Source organism: Camelus bactrianus, chromosome 6 (genome assembly GCF_048773025.1).
Source record: "Camelus bactrianus isolate YW-2024 breed Bactrian camel chromosome 6, ASM4877302v1, whole genome shotgun sequence".
In the NCBI taxonomy this organism is placed as follows: domain Eukaryota; kingdom Metazoa; phylum Chordata; class Mammalia; order Artiodactyla; family Camelidae; genus Camelus; species Camelus bactrianus.
Window position 1 is genome coordinate 56,012,325 of NC_133544.1, and position 19,438 is coordinate 56,031,762.

The 19,438-nt window shown below is 36.6% G+C and overlaps 1 protein-coding gene across 6 annotated transcripts in view; it reads right to left on the reverse strand.

Annotated features, from left to right (window-relative positions):
* AKAP6 (A-kinase anchoring protein 6) overlaps nucleotides 1-19,438 on the reverse strand; it is a 563,915-nt gene that overhangs the window by 162,819 nt on the left and 381,658 nt on the right. For all 6 annotated transcript variants that reach the window (XR_006727664.2, XR_012507556.1, XR_012507555.1 and 3 more), the window contains one exon: nucleotides 14,214-14,334. Coding sequence is in view for 3 of the 6 variants with exons in the window: in XM_010962996.3 (XP_010961298.1) it covers nucleotides 14,214-14,334 (121 nt within the window). In the remaining 3 variants the exon portion in view is untranslated. The remainder of the gene's footprint in view (nucleotides 1-14,213; nucleotides 14,335-19,438) is intronic.

Consider the following 19,438-nt stretch of genomic DNA (forward strand, 5'->3'; position numbering starts at 1 on the left):
TCATAACAACAGATGTAAGCAAGCATGAAAAAAACACAAAAGCAGTGTATTAAAAATAGATAGCCACATATACAACAATAAGCCAAGGAAACTGTCATCCTGTATATGTTCCAAATGGAATATGAGCCAAAAACACGATGCTCACTCTTACATAAATAATATATTACGCATCCACTGGGAGAAACAGCAACTCTGTCCCTAAATAGGAAGAGGACTTTTTGGTCCATTTTTAAAATCATTTTTCTTTTCCTTTTTGAACTCTTTTTTTCCCGTAGGTATACACTGTAAGTCATACTGTCTCAGACAGATCACATTCTTCTTCCAAACCATCCATGAACTATTTTATTAACTGTTAATAAGAGAGTTGAAAAACCTGATGGAGAAATCCATGAAGCTTGTTAAAGCCCCTTATATACATGGATTTACCAGCAGTCTCTAATATTAGCATAGTTTCTCCTACAAAAGAGGATGGAAGCGGTTTCAGTTAGATGGAGTGTAGACAAAACTGAAATAAAGGATTTTTAAAAAGATTTTTTAACTTGAAAAGAAAACTGCAAAAGCTTGAGAAATGTGACTATACAGAAAATAGAAGAGATTTAATCATGGAGCATGGATTCTGGCCACTTTGACAATTAAACCTAACAACAGAAGGGATTTACACTACATATAAGAAGACTTTCAGGGCAGGGAGAGTCATTAAACATTTTAATGGAAGGTTGTGTATTTTCTCTGGAAAGATCTTTAATGGAGGACAAATTTTCTCCTATCTGGAGTGGATAAAAAACAATCTCTGAAAGAGAGGAAATGAAACAAAGGTCATTTTGAGGTCACTTGCAGTCCTGAAACTCCAGGTAAAGTTCTCACTTCCCATGGGTAAATAACTGTATAAAACCTCTAAGAAATTCACTTTGGAAGATTCAGGAGGAAACGCTCATTAAGCAGGTGATTCAATTCAGAAAGTATTTATTGAGTGTCAGATATTACCTAACTCTGGGGAGATGTCCATCCCAGTAGGGCACGGGTCTGAGCATCAGTCTGGACAATGGACAGGGAACACAATTATTCAATTCAGTTAATGTTTTAAAAAAATCTTTGAACTCCAATCAGTTTTCTGTAACTGTCTATTTCCTGAACTTGGTGAGCTCAAAAATCCCACAAGAGCTGGCTGTCACATGCAATTTCTGGCATTATTCATGGTATCCCTGGATCTTTTTGTAAACAGAAGAGACTCTGACAGTGTTTCCATACTTTACTTCTTTTCTAACCCAAACTTGGACGGATGGAGCCTCTTAAACTATCATCAAAACATGGGTTATAAAATGCTAGCCAAATTTGAGCTCTTGTGCTATACTCCCTTGTTGTAGGGAAAGAATTCAATTAGCTCAACTCTGGAGATTCATTTACACTCAGGTTTTCTTGAACATGAGGATTTTTGTTTGTGGTTTATAAGAAAACCAGAGATTCACAGAATGGGTCTTTAGCATCACCAGGCTGAAGAGACTGAAGAAGAGGACAGAATAATCATACACAGAGAAATGTTCTTCATGCGTATTTTCCCATCTCAGCATGTCCCAGGTGAAGAAAGCTGAGGAGGAAGGATAGAGTCCAATGGGAAGACAGTGAACCCAAAAGGATGGCAAGGTGGACACAACAGGGGCAAGAAGTGAATTCAGTACAAATCTTTATCGAATTCTAAGTTTAAATGGCACATCTTTTAACCTTTTCTTAATTGATTAAAATCATGAAAGCTTACAATTAATCACCAAGCAAAAAGTATAAATGACCATATATGAGGATTATTTTAAAAAATAAAGAGTATAAAACCTTTTCTAAATAAACGAGTGAGAGAAAATTTCAAAGCTACATTTCAGCTTTCTCTTGATATTATGCCAGTGAAATTTTATTTTTTAATTTTCATATTCTGAATTAGCTTGCTAGCGCTTTGGAAAGATGAGCCAGTCTTTTAGACTCTCTCCCCCTTCATCCTCAGCATGCAGGACTTGGATTAAAGAGCCAGCTCAGGTCCAAATCTTGTATTATTTTTCTCACTCCCTTCATGATGACATTTTTAGACACACACTCTCCTGAAGTCAAACCTAATTTTCTACAATGAAAGTGTCAATAAACTCTCCTGCTAACTATGGTGCAAGAACAAACTGTGCTGATATATTTAACATTTTTAATGACTATCCATGTTCATATACAACTATTGCTCTATTTTTAGGTTTCACATTTGCACGGTTCACGTTATCCTCATACATATAAACCATTATACTGAGATTGTCTACACAATCAAGAATACATGCGTAAATACTACAGCTTGAGAGGTTGGAGACTAACCATAGAATCATGGTGATTAGTTGTACATTTTGTACCATTTGTCTTAGACATGGATGCCATTGGGTCCCTCCCTTCCACTTACCTTCTTTTTCTCCCTGATTATCAACCTGGCAAATTTGATTACTCTAAGTATTAAGAACTGTACTTAATGAACATTGGTTTTCCAAGGAAGGAAATTTTTGTTTTTGTTTTTACATACAATATAAGAAAGTCCATGAAGTTTTAGACTCGATTACCGTAGGATGAAAACAGGACTATTTTCTTGAAAAAATAATGAATTGATAGCATAGTTCTGATTAATAGAACCTAATAGATTACCAAGTAAACATTATTGGAAAAATGTTTCTCAACACATAATTATTGAGTCTCTATTCTATGCTAAGAACTGTGGTAGACACTGAAGATATATCAATGAACAACACAGACATGAACCCAGTTTCTGGCGTGTGAAGTCTAAAAAAAAGTTATAATCATTCATTCTCAAATTCAGTCCACAAAATCAAATCTCTCATCATTATTTTAAAATTTGTATTTAATTAATAACAAAGTACTCATGGCTGAATTATCTTCAAAGAGGGCTCTCTCAGGGAGGCACCTGTGAGTACTGAAAGGAATAATGCTACTGTCACGAAGGTAGCAAAATCCAGTATGCCAAGATTTATAACATAGACATGGGCTCCAGACTGAAACTGGGCATATATGAAAGGAGTTTGTATAGTTATTTATATATGCATGATCTAAATGTCTTGGGACAACCAGCAAGTCTGGCTCAAGGAATCTGACTTCACCCATAGTCAAACCTGATGAAAGATTCTTTTAATTAAACAAGTTAATACTTTGTATACGTGTGTGTATGTGTAAACAAACATAAATGTGTGTGCATAACTAAGTGTGTGTTACCTCTTCCACAAACTTTCTCATTTTCAATGGCCAAAATGAAATGACAAGGGGAATATCACAAATCACAAATCTTCTTCATGGGAATGTCTATAAGCATACGGAATCAACTAAGAAGCAGCTGAAATGGTAAGTTCAGATGAGTTTCAGGGGTATATAGATATCCTTCTGGAAAAAAGCTGGTGCTTTGTGGTCTAAGAAGGTTTGGAAGAAACATTGAAATCAATCTCCAAAGCAATAAGGGTTTTAGTCTGGTTGAGTCTTTTCTAGCTTTAGAAAAAGAAAGTGTGTGTGTGTGTGTGTGTGTGTGTCTTATGTAAATGAGTCAAGGTTCAGCAGGAAGACCACTCTTCCCTCTCAGCTACCCCAGTGTGCCTCAATAGGGATAGACTGTTGCAGAAGTACCTATTTTAAGAATGTATGAGCTTCACAAATGCCCCTGTTATTAAAAATATGCTTGGGAATGCCCTTGTTTCTGAGAACTGAATTTGCTTCCTTGACAGAACTTGAAGGTAGTTTTTCTACAAATGATTTTCCTCTAGAGCATCTCTCCATGGGGACACTTCTTCAATAACTCCCTTTGGCAATAACAGGATCCACAAGGTTGAATCTTCCTATGGAAATGCTGCCTTTAGTGCATCTCCCAAAATGACGTAAATATTTTCAGCCTTAGCTTTCCTGAAACTGACAAAATAAATGAGGCTCCTGTGAGGCTCAACATGGCAACATTTCCCCAGGGTGTTCAGGTGCTTGAGAAAGTCTGAGGGCTTTCACAGAACAGCCTGATGATTGGCTAAAGAACCAGCCCAAGTCCATCATTTTTCTTCTACAGACGTTCATTTGAAACAGGATTTTCCTCTTTCTATCCTAGCACAAAATGGGCATGGAGAGGGAGGAACTAATGTTCTTGCAAGAACTGTACCTCTTGTAGAGAAGAGGATATGGGGCAACAAAGAACAGGCAAGCAGCATATGAACAAAGACTATGGGCATCAGAAGCACCCAGATTGGAATCAAACCCTGACTTATTTACTTATTTCTTGTGGTAGTTATTAGTGCAGCTCAACAAATATTTCTAGTTTTCTGCCTTCCAGCACACAGTAGGGATGCATTTCCCCATCCAGTTTGGAGTAGGGTGGAGCCACACGATTAGTTCTGGCCAATGATTCTGAGAGGAAGTAACATGTGTTTCTGTCAGGTAGAAAGAAGGCTTAATGGCCAGAGTGAGACCCTCCAGAAGTCTCTTTTCTCTTTGCCACACTGAGGAGATATTTAAGAGGGTGGTTGATCTCTTAGTCTGAGTCCTGGAGTAATAACAATGCCACACCAGCCCATAACCAACCTGTGATGGACAAGTAGCGTATATGAGAAATAAATCTTTGTAGGTTTAAACCTTTGAGATTTGGGGGTTGTTTGTTATCTCAGCAAACCCTAGCCTAACCTGACTGAGAAACTAGTTCTGTGTCTTTTAGACTAGTCACTTAACCTCTGTATTTCAGGCTCAGAGTACATGAAATGGGAAAAATAATCCATGATCATTGTAAGCATTAAATACAGAAATGTGCATAGGTTACTGACACAGTCAAATAGTAAGATTAGACCAGTGTTAACTTCTTTGTCCCTCTATCTTACTCCTATCTCATACCACACAAACACACACAAGCACACACTTCCCTTTTTATCAAATGGTGAAGTAGATAACATCTGTCCATGGTCCATTTTCCAGATTTATTCTCTCTATCCACTCTGTCTTCCCTTCTCTGTATCTTTCCATTTAAACTAGATGTTATGATAGGCATTTAATTCAGTATTATTCTCCCCCTACCCACAGAATATCTGCATCCAGTACAGTACATTCTTTTTACAGCAAAGAAATAAATCTTAAGGGTGGGATTTAAGGCAGTATGGACATTTAGTACTGGAGATAGCTGGATTGGGGAATTCCTAATACTCCAAAAGTGATGTCCCATGGACATCTACACATATACCTCCTTCTAAAGTTAGACATGGTAGTGAAATAAGGACAAAAAAGAAGGAGGTTAATGAATTTATCTGTGGAAGCACTATGGATGAACTTTGACCCTCCCTACACCCCCCACCCCATCCCTGGCCAGAGCTGACCAGCCTATTCTGAACAGGTACCAGGACTTCTTTTGAAATAACTAAAACATTAATTAGGTACCCTTCTAGCCCCACCTTTCTGCTTTAGGAATATATGCATGAAATCCTAATAAATTATAAAAACTAGAATGATAATAAAGATGAAATATTTGGATTCAATAACATACATATCTGATACACTTCCTTGTAGTTATAGTTATGAAAACCAATGTCTTCCTAATGTAATTATATGGAACATTAAACCTATTTATCCTTTTTATATTAAGACCCCCTTTGTCAATGACAATACTTGGTTTTTATCTTTAAATTTAATTTGGTACTTTTTTTAACAAAATAAATAACCCCATTTCATACCATGGTTGTCTGTAAAGTTAAATCACGTGTCATATAACTTTTTTTCAAGCTTCAAGCCAGATTAGCCTAAATATGAATAGAATCACTAAAGATATGTAATTTTAAAAATAGGAAGTGCAGTTCAGGAGCCAAAAATTGCAGTGAACCAAATACCCTTTTGTATAAGGAATTTAAATGTTCCTCTAGTTTATTTTATAAAAACCAGAAAGAAATCTACAAATATGGAGAGTTAAAGCCAAATCTCTTAGCTTAACACAGGAGGGAACAGTGCACATTCACATCTAATTAAGTAAAAGTCATTTTTCAAAAGTTAAAGGCTGAAATTTTCTCAATTTAATCCAAAATTTTATTAGCAAACTCTAATGATTATCCTGATTGCAATTAATAAAAACTTGCCAAACAGGTCAACTCATTTAAGTGCTATCTGTAATCATTTGGATTTTAACATGATGGTTATTACTTGTTACCCTGAAACCAAGTAGCACAATGAGATATTGATTACTTTTAACCTTTAGATCCAAGGATTCAAGAAAGGTTAGAGGAGGGGCACATTCTTTCTTCCTGGCTGGCAAATGTATCGCCTTCAGGAGAATTCAAATGATTCCCATTGGCCAAGTAGATCCAAGATTAGTTTATTCTCTGGGCTGACAAGAAATGATGATGCTTTAAAAAATAACACCTCGAATGTATTTAGTGAAGTGTTACATTTATATAACCAATGGCCTCAAGATGTGCTTCACATCACAGCAAGTCTCAAACCGTTAACCCTTTACCAAGTTTTGTTTGTCAAAGTATCTTTGTTGGAATAAGATATTAAATGTAGTAGCTTTAATTGGAATAAACTCATCTCATTAAACCAAGTTCTCTGGTAGGTTCCAAAAGGCTGAAAACACTATTGGCCCCTAGCATTTCTTTTGGTTTTCTTTTTCCATGATAACATTTAGAAATAATTTTCACATTTGTGCCACTGAAAGGCAATGAGTTCTAGGTAGGGTCCAGCAAAATTATGGGCAAGGGAAACATAACTGTTATGTGTTAGATTAATTTGCAGAACACTTGGCATTATTATTGCCAAGTCGTCAAATTGTTCCAAGTTGTTCCGGAAGGTTGTTATTAATAGTATGTTTTCTGAGGAAAGTTCTGTCTACTTTTGGAACTGCATTTCTGTTGCCAAGGAAACTCCTTTAAGCACAGTTTTCTAGGAGCACACTGCTGCTTTTGTTTGCCAGTGTCCTATTCATATCATCTAAGTAAGCGTTTTACATGCTCCAGCCTTCAGTCCCAAATGTTGAAGTTTTAGCCCATTTAAGTTGCTTTTTCAAACATAGCTAATGCCCGCTATGATTTCCCTCTCCCTTTATCCCCCCTTCTCTCTCCACTCTCCACCCAAAGCCCCTCTCTCCCCGCCTTCTTCCCATCCTCCCTCCGACATGCCCAGATTGTACTATTCAAGGTTTTTTTTTTAAACAGTTGCATTAGGGAAGATAGTTTTCACAAGTTTTTGATAAATTAACTTCAATTTGAATAATAATTCCATAGGTTGTAGCGTTAGTCCTTCAAGTGTTAATTATCTTTTCACTCTAAAATTAATGTAGTCATTTCCTCCTGACTCCTCTACCCCATTTATTGAAGTGCTGAGGAAAACATGTCATTGAGTCCTGAGCCAGCCCTGTTGTTGTGATTAAGCGTGGTCACATGGCCCATCTCTGCCAAAAGGAGGGCCCTGAGAAAAGGTGACAAAGACAGTGATTTCCTGTCAGCAAAGAGTACGACAGGGCTGTCTAGAAGTGATGCAAATGAGGGGAACTTTCCCCACGGCTTGTTTGATCCACTCTAGGCCAGAGCAGGCCAGGCCAGGGAGAGAGGAGCAGCACAATACAGCAGAGGCAGCCCAGAGTGCCAACGCACCTTCCGGACAGTAGCTCACCCGCCAGAGACAAAAACTGCTGGCGGGGCTTCCCTTCCTTGCCCCTCTGCACACAGAGCCAACTATTTCCTGGCATACTGTTCTCTTAGCATCCTTCTTTTTTTTTTTTTTTCTTCCTTTTAAAAAAAAACCAATGCAAATAGGAGTCATAAGCTTCAGCATAAACAGTGTTTCACCGACTGACTGTTCAGAAACCACATCCATCTACTTTTTCTTCTCCTAAACATTTTCTACATAAGCTTTGCCCTCTCTCAGAAAAGAAAAGAAAAAAGTATATGTGTGTGTGTGTGTGTGTGTGTGTGTGTGTGTGTGTATACATATATTCCAGTATTCATAGCAAACACTGATTTATCAAAGCTCAAATTAATATGACAGTTAATCTAAGGACTTTTTTAACTTAAATAAAAATGGAACAACAAATTTACTTCTAGATAGGAATGGAGACAGCCTAGGTTTTTCCATTCTGATCATCCTAAAAATGATTAGATAATGTTATTTGAAATACTATAATGATTTTAAGCATAGTCTTCTTATCTTAATGGAGTTTTAATCTAACATACAATTAAGCTCTACAATTAATCTACTGGGAAAGAGGTAAAAAATTATCATTAGGTTCTTGTGCCTGATATATCTGGTACATTTTTACCTTGGCTGCTTCAGTAACTAGTAATTTGCTTCATTTTGAACAATCAAGGTGGGGAATTTTGGTACTGAAATTCCAATATAAGGCTTAATTAATAGAACTTAATTTTTGACATGTACTTCTATTCTATACACTAATATGTGACTTTTTTTTTAAGTTAATGGGTTTTCTTCTATTTTAAGCGTAGCTATGGTGACCTGGACTTTGAACCAGCCTACCATTAACATTTTTAGGAGCTCAAGTTCAGTCATAAATTTATCAAGCCATACTTGAAATTATTTATATCAATCTGGTCTAGAACAAAATGAAACAGAACTATTGCAGAGGGTTGAATTTAAAAAATATAGGGATAGCATGATTAATCTGTTCTCTATGATTGGTTCATAGCTCTGACAACATCATTTTGGCATCAATTGTTATAAAATAACAAATCAACCATGTCCCATTTTTCTTCTTTTACACTGTATTTCTTATTTCCCAGAATTTCTTATCCCATTCCGTACACGTTTCCTTTAAAAGTTATAATGCTTATCTTTTAATACACACCCAAATTCTCTAAAGTAACATTTACTCCTTGAAAGTTTACCCTTTTCTCTTATCTGTTTTTTTTCCCTAAAACAATTTTTTTCAGTATTTTGGTTTTAAAAATGTTTATATTTTCTTTGCATTTTCTTATCTATTCATTCATCTACCTATGATTTTAATTTACTCCTTTATTCTTTTGTGTTTAGTTAACTTTGTATTAACTAATTTCAACTGCTTTTTATTTCTCTTCAATGTTTATATTTCTTTTTCATTTTACTAAAAATCTCTTCTTTTGCAGTATGTAATATTAATGTCTTTCATTAATTCCATCTGGAAAAACTATCATTGAAAGGAGGCACCTCTGGGTGAGCGCTGTGCTCAAAGTCTCTAAAAATTACTTGGCAATAGGGTCAGAAAAAAAATAATTAATTAACTTGTTAGAAGTATTATGTTCAGAAGTTTTCTCCTAAGAAATATTGTGGTTAGATATTTCTCTACTATACCATTCTAGCTCTTTATATAAAAAATCCTAGAAGAAAATATTTTCATTTCTAAGTATTAAAATAAACTTAATTTCTCCAAAGAAGTGAATTTTTTTTTCTCATGGAAAATGTAAATTTAGCAGTTGGGCACATTTCCCTCCTTGCTTTCACTACCAGGAAACCCAGGATAAAATTTTAAGATCATCTTTAGTAACTGTGTAAGATCTTATAGTCTATGTGCTTACATATTAACTTTTCTCACAGAAATAGACTCCATCCTACATATATTTTCCCAGTTCTGATTTGTATTTATATGTTAAAAATATTTTTGTTATTTTCCTATAAATTCTTATAAATAACCTCAAATCAGTAACAAAATACAAATGTAATGAACCTGCTTAGTGAGCATTGTATTATGTAGAATGAATAGCCTTTATCCTTTTTTATGTAGAATATATTTGTATAATACTTATACCAATGGAGAAAAGATAGAGGACACTTTTTCATTTTTCCCGTAAAAGCAGAAAATATGAGTAACTAACCCTCTAAATTAAGTATAACATCTTCAGCATAAATTCCTTGAAAGTATAAAGGTCTTGGTTGAAGTGGGTACGAATTTTGTATTATTTTTCAGGCGAGAGGGTTATTTTTAACCCCTTATAAGTCATATAATCTAATACTTGATTGAAGAGGAGCTGCAAAGCCATTCACCCAAGGAACAAATCTATAAATGTGGTGTTTTAGTGCACTTCATACTATTTGAAAACAGCTCTTGTTCAATTATAGCCATAATCGCCAGATTGTAACTTCTGAATTTAGCCCTTAAAATTAACCCTTGGTCTCTGGAATCCGCACCAATCTAGGATCACTAGGGCAAGGGGCTCAGTCACCTGCGCTCCGTAGTGGGCAGAGAATGGCAGCATTTGGGGGTGAGGTGAGAAGCCCCTGACAGGGCACCCCATGTCAGCACCCCAGAATGAGCTGTGTCTGCTGGGGAGGGCAGGACAGCAGCAACAATCGCAGCTCGGGCTCTAGTTCTCCCATCAATGAGACGCTTCCGGGTCACTCAGTCTCTAAAATTTATAGGCTGGGGGAGGAGGTGTCTTGAGCTTCCCGAGCCCAAGAATAATGCTTGATCTGCAGAAATGAAAAAACTGAAGCTTTTCCTTGGCAAGTGGGTTTTAAATATTTCTCCATTAATAGTTAATGCACATGCAGACCAGCAGAATGACAGCTCCCTGTGATTATGAATTCTGGCTTCGTAACTCTAGTCCAAATAGGAGCTGAACTTTCAAAATCACAGTGTTACTTTTGACAAATTAAATTGTCCTACTTAGGAAGGTGGGAGGAATGAAGAGAAAGAAAGTGAGAGAGTGGGAGTAAATTCTCCTTGGAGGTGATTCTCAGATTTAGGAAGGAAAAAACAAGAAAAGACTGCACTTGTGTTTTCTGAGCTGATGATACTGCCAATGTTTATCAGAAAATAGCCACAGAAGGTCCTCATTCAGAGGTTGAGCCAGACAGAGAAAGGGGAAGAAAAGACATTGGCTGTAGGTCTCACTGTCTCCAAAGAAGAAAATACATTTAAGGGTGTGGCTAGCTTTTAATAAAAATCAGGTTGTTTTTATGACCCTATAGTTTAAAATAATGAGAAAGAAAAGTGGTCTTAAATTTCTAACAATCTGAAAATAACAAGAAACGTTTTAAACAGAAAAGCCACTTTACAGCCCATTGTAGTATTAAGGTTTTAATTATGTCAGATTGTATCACTGTATTCTTTGCCTATTAAATCTAATGCTTTTTCTTTAAAAGTTCCCTGAGTATTTTGCTGATTCTGGGTAACCAAGACATCACAATAGGTGCCCCACTAGGGAAGTTCCACATCTAGGAGTTAAGGTCAGATGATTTTCTAGCAGAGACAAGAATATAAAATAAATAGGTAAAGTCACGAAGGAAGGTAGTACCTAATGTTGAAAATGCTAAAAACAAAACAAAAACAAACAAACAAACAAAAACTTCACACTCACTACCATCTTACTGTATTTTCTCTAACCTAACATTTCTAAATGTGAACTCTGGGGTCAACCTAGGACTACATGAAACATGAACTGGGGTCTAGGCATGACTATCCATGCCAGGAAAGGAGATGAAGGATGAAATAGAGAGAGCCCTCCAGGGAGAGAAGTACAAAAGTTTCTAAATCTATGATGACAGGAATAATGATTCTGGCCTGGTCTACAGTTTATAGGATTTTACCATCACTCAGCTGAAGGTCTCTCTTAAAAGTTTCACCCTCATTCTTTTCCTTAGTACCAGGGATCACGAGCTTCATCCCCATCCTTAATCGTTATAATTCAACAACTATTAGTTCAATATTAACTATGTAAGGTGCTTTGCTTAATAATATATAGAATAGGAGTGCAAGGCATTTTTCTTGCTGTTACATGAGCACTTTAAGAAATGAAGATGATGCAGATAAATTGAGATGGGATGGAAACACTGTGAAATGAGCTGTCACGATGACTGGGGGAACATGAATAATGAATGTCCTATAATCTCACAAATTAATAAAAACTTGTTTTGTCCCAAATGTCAATGGTAACCTTGGTGCAAAATGCTGATGAAGCATTAGTATCTTTCAGAGCCAACAAATTTTAAGATTAAAGATGATTAAGGTAGTTGCAAACGGTACTGAAAGTCTGGGAAGGCCTGGGGACCAACTGAAAAGGGGTCTCTATGATCAATAGGCTCCAAACCTCCCTCCCCCAACGCATTGATTCAGTTGATTCCTAGAAAAGCAGATTACGACAGAGAAATGGGATGCTGAATGTGCCGACCTAACCTGAGAATCCCTGGGGATTCTGGCAAAGACCTGAAATTAATTTTACTCCAACAGTTTTTCTAATTCAGGAGCCACTCCAAGTTCTAAATGATTCCTTCATCAATATCCTCAGGATTGCTTTGGAGGTTTGTTCTAAACCTCTGGAATAATTTGGGGGTTTATATAAAGAAAGAACCTCTACAAACCAGTAGCATTTGCCCTTGGTTTCTAATGCAGTCCTTAATTTTGTTTATAAACCAAATGTAAAATTAGTGCTAGTCTCATGAACTTAGATATGTTAGACACCTAAAAGCAGAAACATGATGACAGGACATGAGTCACAAATGAAAAACCCCAATATGAAAATGTTTGGAAAAATACTATCATCCAGAAGTACTGAGTGGGTGGAATAATGGTCTTCAATATGCCAGATTGGGAATTCTCAGGCAGAGCACTTACAAGGAAACCACAAGCAAAAGAAGATTGCACTTTTTGTTTAATGGTTTCCTATTAATTGTGATGTAAATGACATGGATGTGATTTTGACAAAGGATAGCACTGTTTCTACTAGTGGTTTATGCGTAAAATACAAAACGCATCAAAGAAGAAAAGAAATGTTATTTGGCATCATGGGTGCAATAAAATCTGAGATAAAAATCTTAGAAATAAAACAAATATTCTTGTATCACTAAATTAATATTGATTTATAGGCATTTTCTACATGTGATTTCCAATCTCGACATGAAATGTGACATCATCTAGCTTTGGTTACATTAGGTTGAAATTGTTACTCTAACAATATGTGATGCCAGAAGATATATTAGGTAGCTTTGTTGCTAACGTGGACAGCTATCCATACAGGAAACAGCTAATTGTCAACAAACTTGATTAACGTTGGATAAAATTCTTTAGGGAGTAAAATATCACCAATGGCTGAGTCCCTGGGGAGCTTATATCTTCTCTTAACTAAGATGATTCCCAGGGGACACTAATTAAAGTCTACCAGACCCTTGAAAAGTACAAATAAATATCTATCTTTAGAGGAGGTAAAAGTTAAAATAACATATTAAGGAAAGGTAACTTAAAATGATTAAAACTGGAGAAGAAAGAAGACAACTTTTATTTGACCTTGAATGTACTTCTTCTGTAAGAAATTTGAAAAAGCTAGAGGGTAGTTGTTTCTTGTCATTATACTGTTGCTGATTCTGTGGTTAGTTATTAATTTTATTTTTTATGATTCACAATCTGCTCTTTGAAATATGCCATATGCTCAAAGCAATTCAAGGATGACAACTGTCAGAATTACTCCAATAAAAATTGCCTAAATGAGGAAGATTTACTGCAGTCTGATATTTCAGTGGAAAGTCCCTGTACCCTCCCCAAATGCTTTTTCAGACACTGTGAATCTTGCAACCATTTTTTTTCAGTCAAAATCACATGGCTGCTTTGTAAGAATTTCTAAGACTATTTAAGCAGAATAGGTAAAACATTCTAGGCTAAAGGTGAATTAACAGACATGGAAGACAATATAGATAGTTATTAGATGGATTGCCTGCAATCAATGTGAGTTTCAAGCCAGTTTTCTTAAATCACACTCAAATGTATTGACTTAATATGACAACAACTGTGCTATGTAACACTAATAAACATTAAATTGGACAAGCCCTGTACCCTGGAAGCAGCAAGCCAAATGGAAGGCAAATTTCTTTTATCTCTGCAAAGATCTGAGGGGTGGGTAGAATCCATCTGAGTGCTCCAATCAAAACACATTTTGTTAAATGTTACCAGTCCATTTATCCTTCATTTTGTTTCAGTCTATTTATTAATGCAGTTTCATTTATTGTTATTCATCTTGAAGATAAATCTTTGTCCTTCTAGAGAATTACACCAAATAGAATGTGATAAAGGGAACTTTCTTGCAATTATGATGTCGGTGCAGTCTGTCAGCACACAAGGGATGGAAATGAGTTTGGGGACAGGGAAGGGAATTCTAATAGACACCATGATACATACAATGAACGCAAAAGATATCCTGAGAGAGAGAGACTTGTCAGGCTAATCAGATCTTCCACAGCAAGGTAAAGGCAAGAATGGTGGCTCTAACCTTGTAAAGATGCTGCTGCTGCTCCTCTGACATCATCAGGTCGTGGCTGTCCATCACGAGGGACTCCATGTCAATCAGCCAATCCCAGAGCTCCTGATATTCGGAATCAAAGTCCAGAAGCCTGAAGATAAGGCACAAAATGTATTATGCATAAATACAGTGTAGTTGTTAAAATCTCATATTAGAATAATATATTCTTGAAAACCTATGATGTTCCTAGGCGATACCTGTAAAAAGAGACGGAAAAATTCTCTGTGTGGTTACACAGTGGGCAAAAGAGGAACTCAAGCTTGTGACATAGCCATTTCTGAGATTTTGAAAACATAACATGTAATTCTGATGCTCATACCTGAGACATATCATGGCTATTTCCATTTGCTAACCCTTTCTGAGGATTTGCAGCATTTGAGTAAAATGATTACTTCCATGTCCTTGAAAAAGAGCATTGCCATATTTAAAAGACTAGGGAATGGAGGGTCAGTGCCTTGTAGAGGTTACATAGTCCAGAATTGGGGGTAAAAATAGCACCCTCAACATTCAAAGCCCTTTGACTAGATTTTCCACAGATCTTGCATCCTAATACTACATTCATGATTAAGAATACTAATTTAACTAATGATCACAACAAAATATTATTTTCACTGGGAAATGACTCAATCATTTATCTGTCCCTCTGCTGTCTATCTGCCTATCTCTGCAAACATATATCCTACATTTATTGTCATGGATGAGTAGCCAGCATTTCAGCTTAACACTCAGAGATAGGCTTGAGTGACTCTGGTAAGCCAGTGAGAACCAGGGGCAGATCCAGTATTAGACAGGTGTTCCCCACAGACATGTAGGAAACAAAGGTAAGGACAGGAAGTCAAAACAATGAATCTCTGAATAGCCAGCAATCATTAAAATTCAAAGGAGGATCACTATGGTTTTCAACAAAATAAATCATTAGAATAAGGAGCTTAAAAGGATTAATGTGATTCTCTATTGAAAGCCTGGTGAATAAGCTCAGATTCTCCTAAAACACTGTGATCCGAAAATGAAAGTGCAGAATGAAAAACTATGACTTTGTCCTTCTCCCCAAAATCATCTCCCTAAAAGAAATCCTAGAGTCCTGTCAAACTGTAACTGAGCAAAACTCTATCAGTACTAATGAAGCAGGAGCCTCAGGTATGAATCTGAATTTATCAAGTGAGCATCTTATTTCTACCTTGTTCCTGTCTCTATACATTAAATGACTGCTTTCCAAGAAAATGAACATCCACTTTCATAACTTACAATTTAATCTTAATAGATCTATCAAAAAAAAATTAAGGTGTGTCTGGTGATGAAGGAGACTAGATTCAGAATTGTCTATTTTATTTTAATTACTCTACCATAATTATAAAGCTCCCTGATTAGAACCATAAGCACGCAGGGCAAGCATTATCATTGGCTAACATGTAGAATTGATTAATAAATGTTTACTGAATGCCAATGATGGGTATAGTTGATGAAGCCAAAACCTCCAGTAAGGCTATGATAGTCTAGAGTGGTGCTTTTCAAACTTGAACGTGCATACAGCAGAGGTGAGGATCTTGCTGAAGTACAGGTACTGATGCAGTACTTCTAGGGTGGGGCCTGAGATTCTGTTTATTGAATGAGCATTGGAAACTGGCAACGCTGCTGGTCATGGGTCTCACTCTGAGTAGCAAGGGCTTACAGAATACATGTGAAATCTGAAAGAGTATCCCATTTCAAAATACTAACAAACAAACAAAAACCACTGCAACAGGGACAAATAAACCATCAGGCCTCCTTTATTAATTCTGTTGAGTGACTAATAAGGAATGACTAAGAAGCACTGGCCCACATGACAGGCACCATCATCTAGAAATACTTCCTGAATTACATTCATCGTTTCTCTCTCCTTGCATCTCCCCACATTTTAACCACTAAGGTTAAATGGTGGGATGCCATCCCCAAATTTAGGAGAACAGGTTCCTAATACCTTATATAAGAGAGTATATCCAGGGGAACATTAAAACTAAAGGTGAAAGGAAGGAAAAAGCTCACCCTTTCCATCTCTATGGATTTGGAGAATAGGAAGGAAATAAAGGCAAGAGGAGCAGGTACTTAGATGTGTGTCCACAGCTCTCCTGGCCTAAGACCTAAAGGGAAAGCCAAAGGCCCATGGATGTCAGCTGCATTTCCTGCTAGGCAGTCTGGGAGATTGCCTTAAACAATGTTTTCACAATAACCTGAAGTGGGGATGTTGTAGTTGGAGGGCTGTGGTCAGGACCTCCTTTGCTACCCTGTTCTCTCACCCTCCCATGAGGTTTCTGGGAGTTCAGCTGGTGAACTTGACAGAGGCATTGCCATGGCAACAGAGACACAATGACCCCCAATGAGAGCCAGGGAGGCCTTTGAAGCCAGACCTCAGTGAGTTGGCTGGGCCAGTGAAGGCTGAGATGAGGCTTAGTCAGCAGGAAATATCTCCTGACCAAACCAAGAGATAACAACACAGCCACAGCCCTCTGTGTGGGGCAACCTCATAATGTCCAGGGAAAGGCCCATTTCAATGAATCCAGCCAGCCTGCACCCAGGAGCCTCATGGCACCCCAGAATCACAAGGTCACGTATGCCCCCTATACACTCAGATGCTATCTTAGACAAAAGAAGGAAGAAGAACAGGAAATTTGTAAAACAGCATTTATCCCAAGAGGTTGTTCCCTAAAGAGAATGTTAATTTGTCAGAAGAGGCTATAAGGATTGTGTTTAAGAGCCTTAACCCTGATCTTAAAAACAAGGCTTTTTTCCTTGTGGTACCTTTTGGAAAGTATGTTTTTAGGAAGCCTCATAAATTATCAATCAGCAAGAGACACTAAGGAAGCCTGTTTTCTTTTCTGTATGTGTATAATTCTAAAAGAAATTTTGATTGTGACTAAAGAATTCAAGGGCAAGGGATGGATTTATCTTTGCATCCCTAATGCCCCGATAGTACCTGGTAAATGATGACGAGTGCATGCAGATAATGAAACCCAAAACTTTCAGCTGGGGAAGAATGACTTCAGAAGAGCAGTATGTGACAGAGTATGATCTCATCCCCAAGTGCCAATACCAAAGCAACCAGTGCAATGCAGACAGGCTTCTGCATTCATTCTGAAGGTGAGATGTTGCTTACTTGAGATGGTTATATGCAGTAGATTCTCAATTAACGTGAGCTGCCTTCCCATTCCTTTCACATCCTGCTTCTATAAAAATTAAAGGAGATTCATGAATGGATTTTAAATAAATGAAAACTATACACAGGATGATAAAATGTTCAGAACCATGGAAACTCTTTTTTACTAGCTTTTTACCATGTGTTGATATCCATTGAGCTGTTCCTTCTTATTCTCTTTATCAACGGACTTAGACAAAAGCCATTTCTTCTAGTTAAATGTACCTCAGGCTCCTTCTCAGTTAGTCTACAATGGAGACCTGGAGTGGTGAATGAACCTAACACAGATACTCATCCTTCCTTCAGTCTAGTCTATTTTCACCCTAGTTGAAAATATTTAGGCTTGAGCTTGTTAGATTTGGTAAATGCTTTCGTTTCCTATTTTGTTTCATTAGTGTAGAATCAGCACTAGTGTTTTCCAAACAACAAATTCTCATGAGGTTCTAGTACTGAAGACAAAAACTTGTTAAAAAAATATTTGTGCCTGATTTCAGAGTCTTGGCCATGTAAATTCACAGCTTAGAAAAGACCTGAAAGTTTTTTCAAATTTAGTGAAATCAAATACATAACTTTGTAGCAAATCAGAAATAAATTACTAGAATTTCTTTGTTGGTTTTTTTCTGAAATGACTTCTAAAGTGACTAATAAATACATTAAATTAATTATAATTTGAGGGCCCAGCAGCTCTGGAATCAATACCTTTAGTTGTGGAATCTAAAGCAAAAGGAAAGAAGGAAGGAAAGGAAGAGAAGGGGAGAAGAGAGGAAAGAAAGAAACAAGGAAGAATTTATTGAGTTTTTATCATGTACCAGACTTTGCACCAAAAGCTGACGACCCACAGGTTCTGAAATGACTGTAATTTAATGTACTCATTATAACAGGAATATTCTTAGGTAAAGGATGTAGTTTACTTTCTTATGTTTCTATTGCCTGCCAAGGTGTGCCAAGTGTTATTCTAGTGATCTTATAAAAGTTGTCTTCCAGGAAAAAGGTCAGCTGCTACACTGGAAAACAGAAAAGATCACAGATAAGTGAATTTATCAAGGGTAGCCTAGAACTAGTTTACCGTTCTATATCCCTTTGAAGAACATGCTGATTCAATCAGCTGATTTCAGAACCAGGTACTTTTCTTGAAGTCCTAGTGACAATCGCCCTCTTGGAGAGAGAAGTGATTGAAATTGTGGCAAGTAGTTCAGATCTCATAAGGGCTGTGAGTATGGGAACTACTCTTTCGGAGGGATTTTCCTTACACAGTTTTCTTTGTAAATGTGCTTGGGTTCATGTCAACTCAATCATTCAAATATATAATCTCCTAGATGTTAAAAGGTCTCCAAGCATACCTTTTCAGTACTCGATGAACGCACTTATCCTATGAAAATGTTACAAAGCAAACTCATACAATACTCTAAGAAGGTGTTATAAATCAAACACATCACCAAAAGGCTATTCCTTTGGATATTTCTCTTTTAAATTGCCATATACCTGACAGTTTCACAATGAAGGAGTTGGACATTCTATTGTAGGTATAATATTCCCATTTTAGGAACTTTAAAAGCTCAATCATGTTATGAGGAGAAAAAGTCTTCTAAATCAAAGTCAGTTTCTGTAACACAAACAGATTTATGAATGTGTTTATTTCATAGTCTGAAATTCTAACAGAGACAGAGACAAGGCTATGGAAAAACAGACGTACAATTTTTTTTTCTTTATTGTTGGATTTCTAAATTTGGGTTAACTACTATGGTAATTGCCAAAAGTATTAGCCAAAATCTTGTCCACCATTTTATCTGTGTTATTACGGTTTAAAAAGGATTCCAGGGCCTTTCACCATAGAAATAAAACACTAACAAGCTTATTTAATATCATTTTTCTGCAGGTTGGATAGCAATATATTATTTGTGAGGCTGGCACAGTTTAAGAAATGATCTTTCTTCTAAACCCTAAGTTACGTTTGACCAGCTAAGTGTTTGAATACATAAATGCATTCAGCCTTTGGTATTTAAAGTGAGCATCATTAACTCAACAT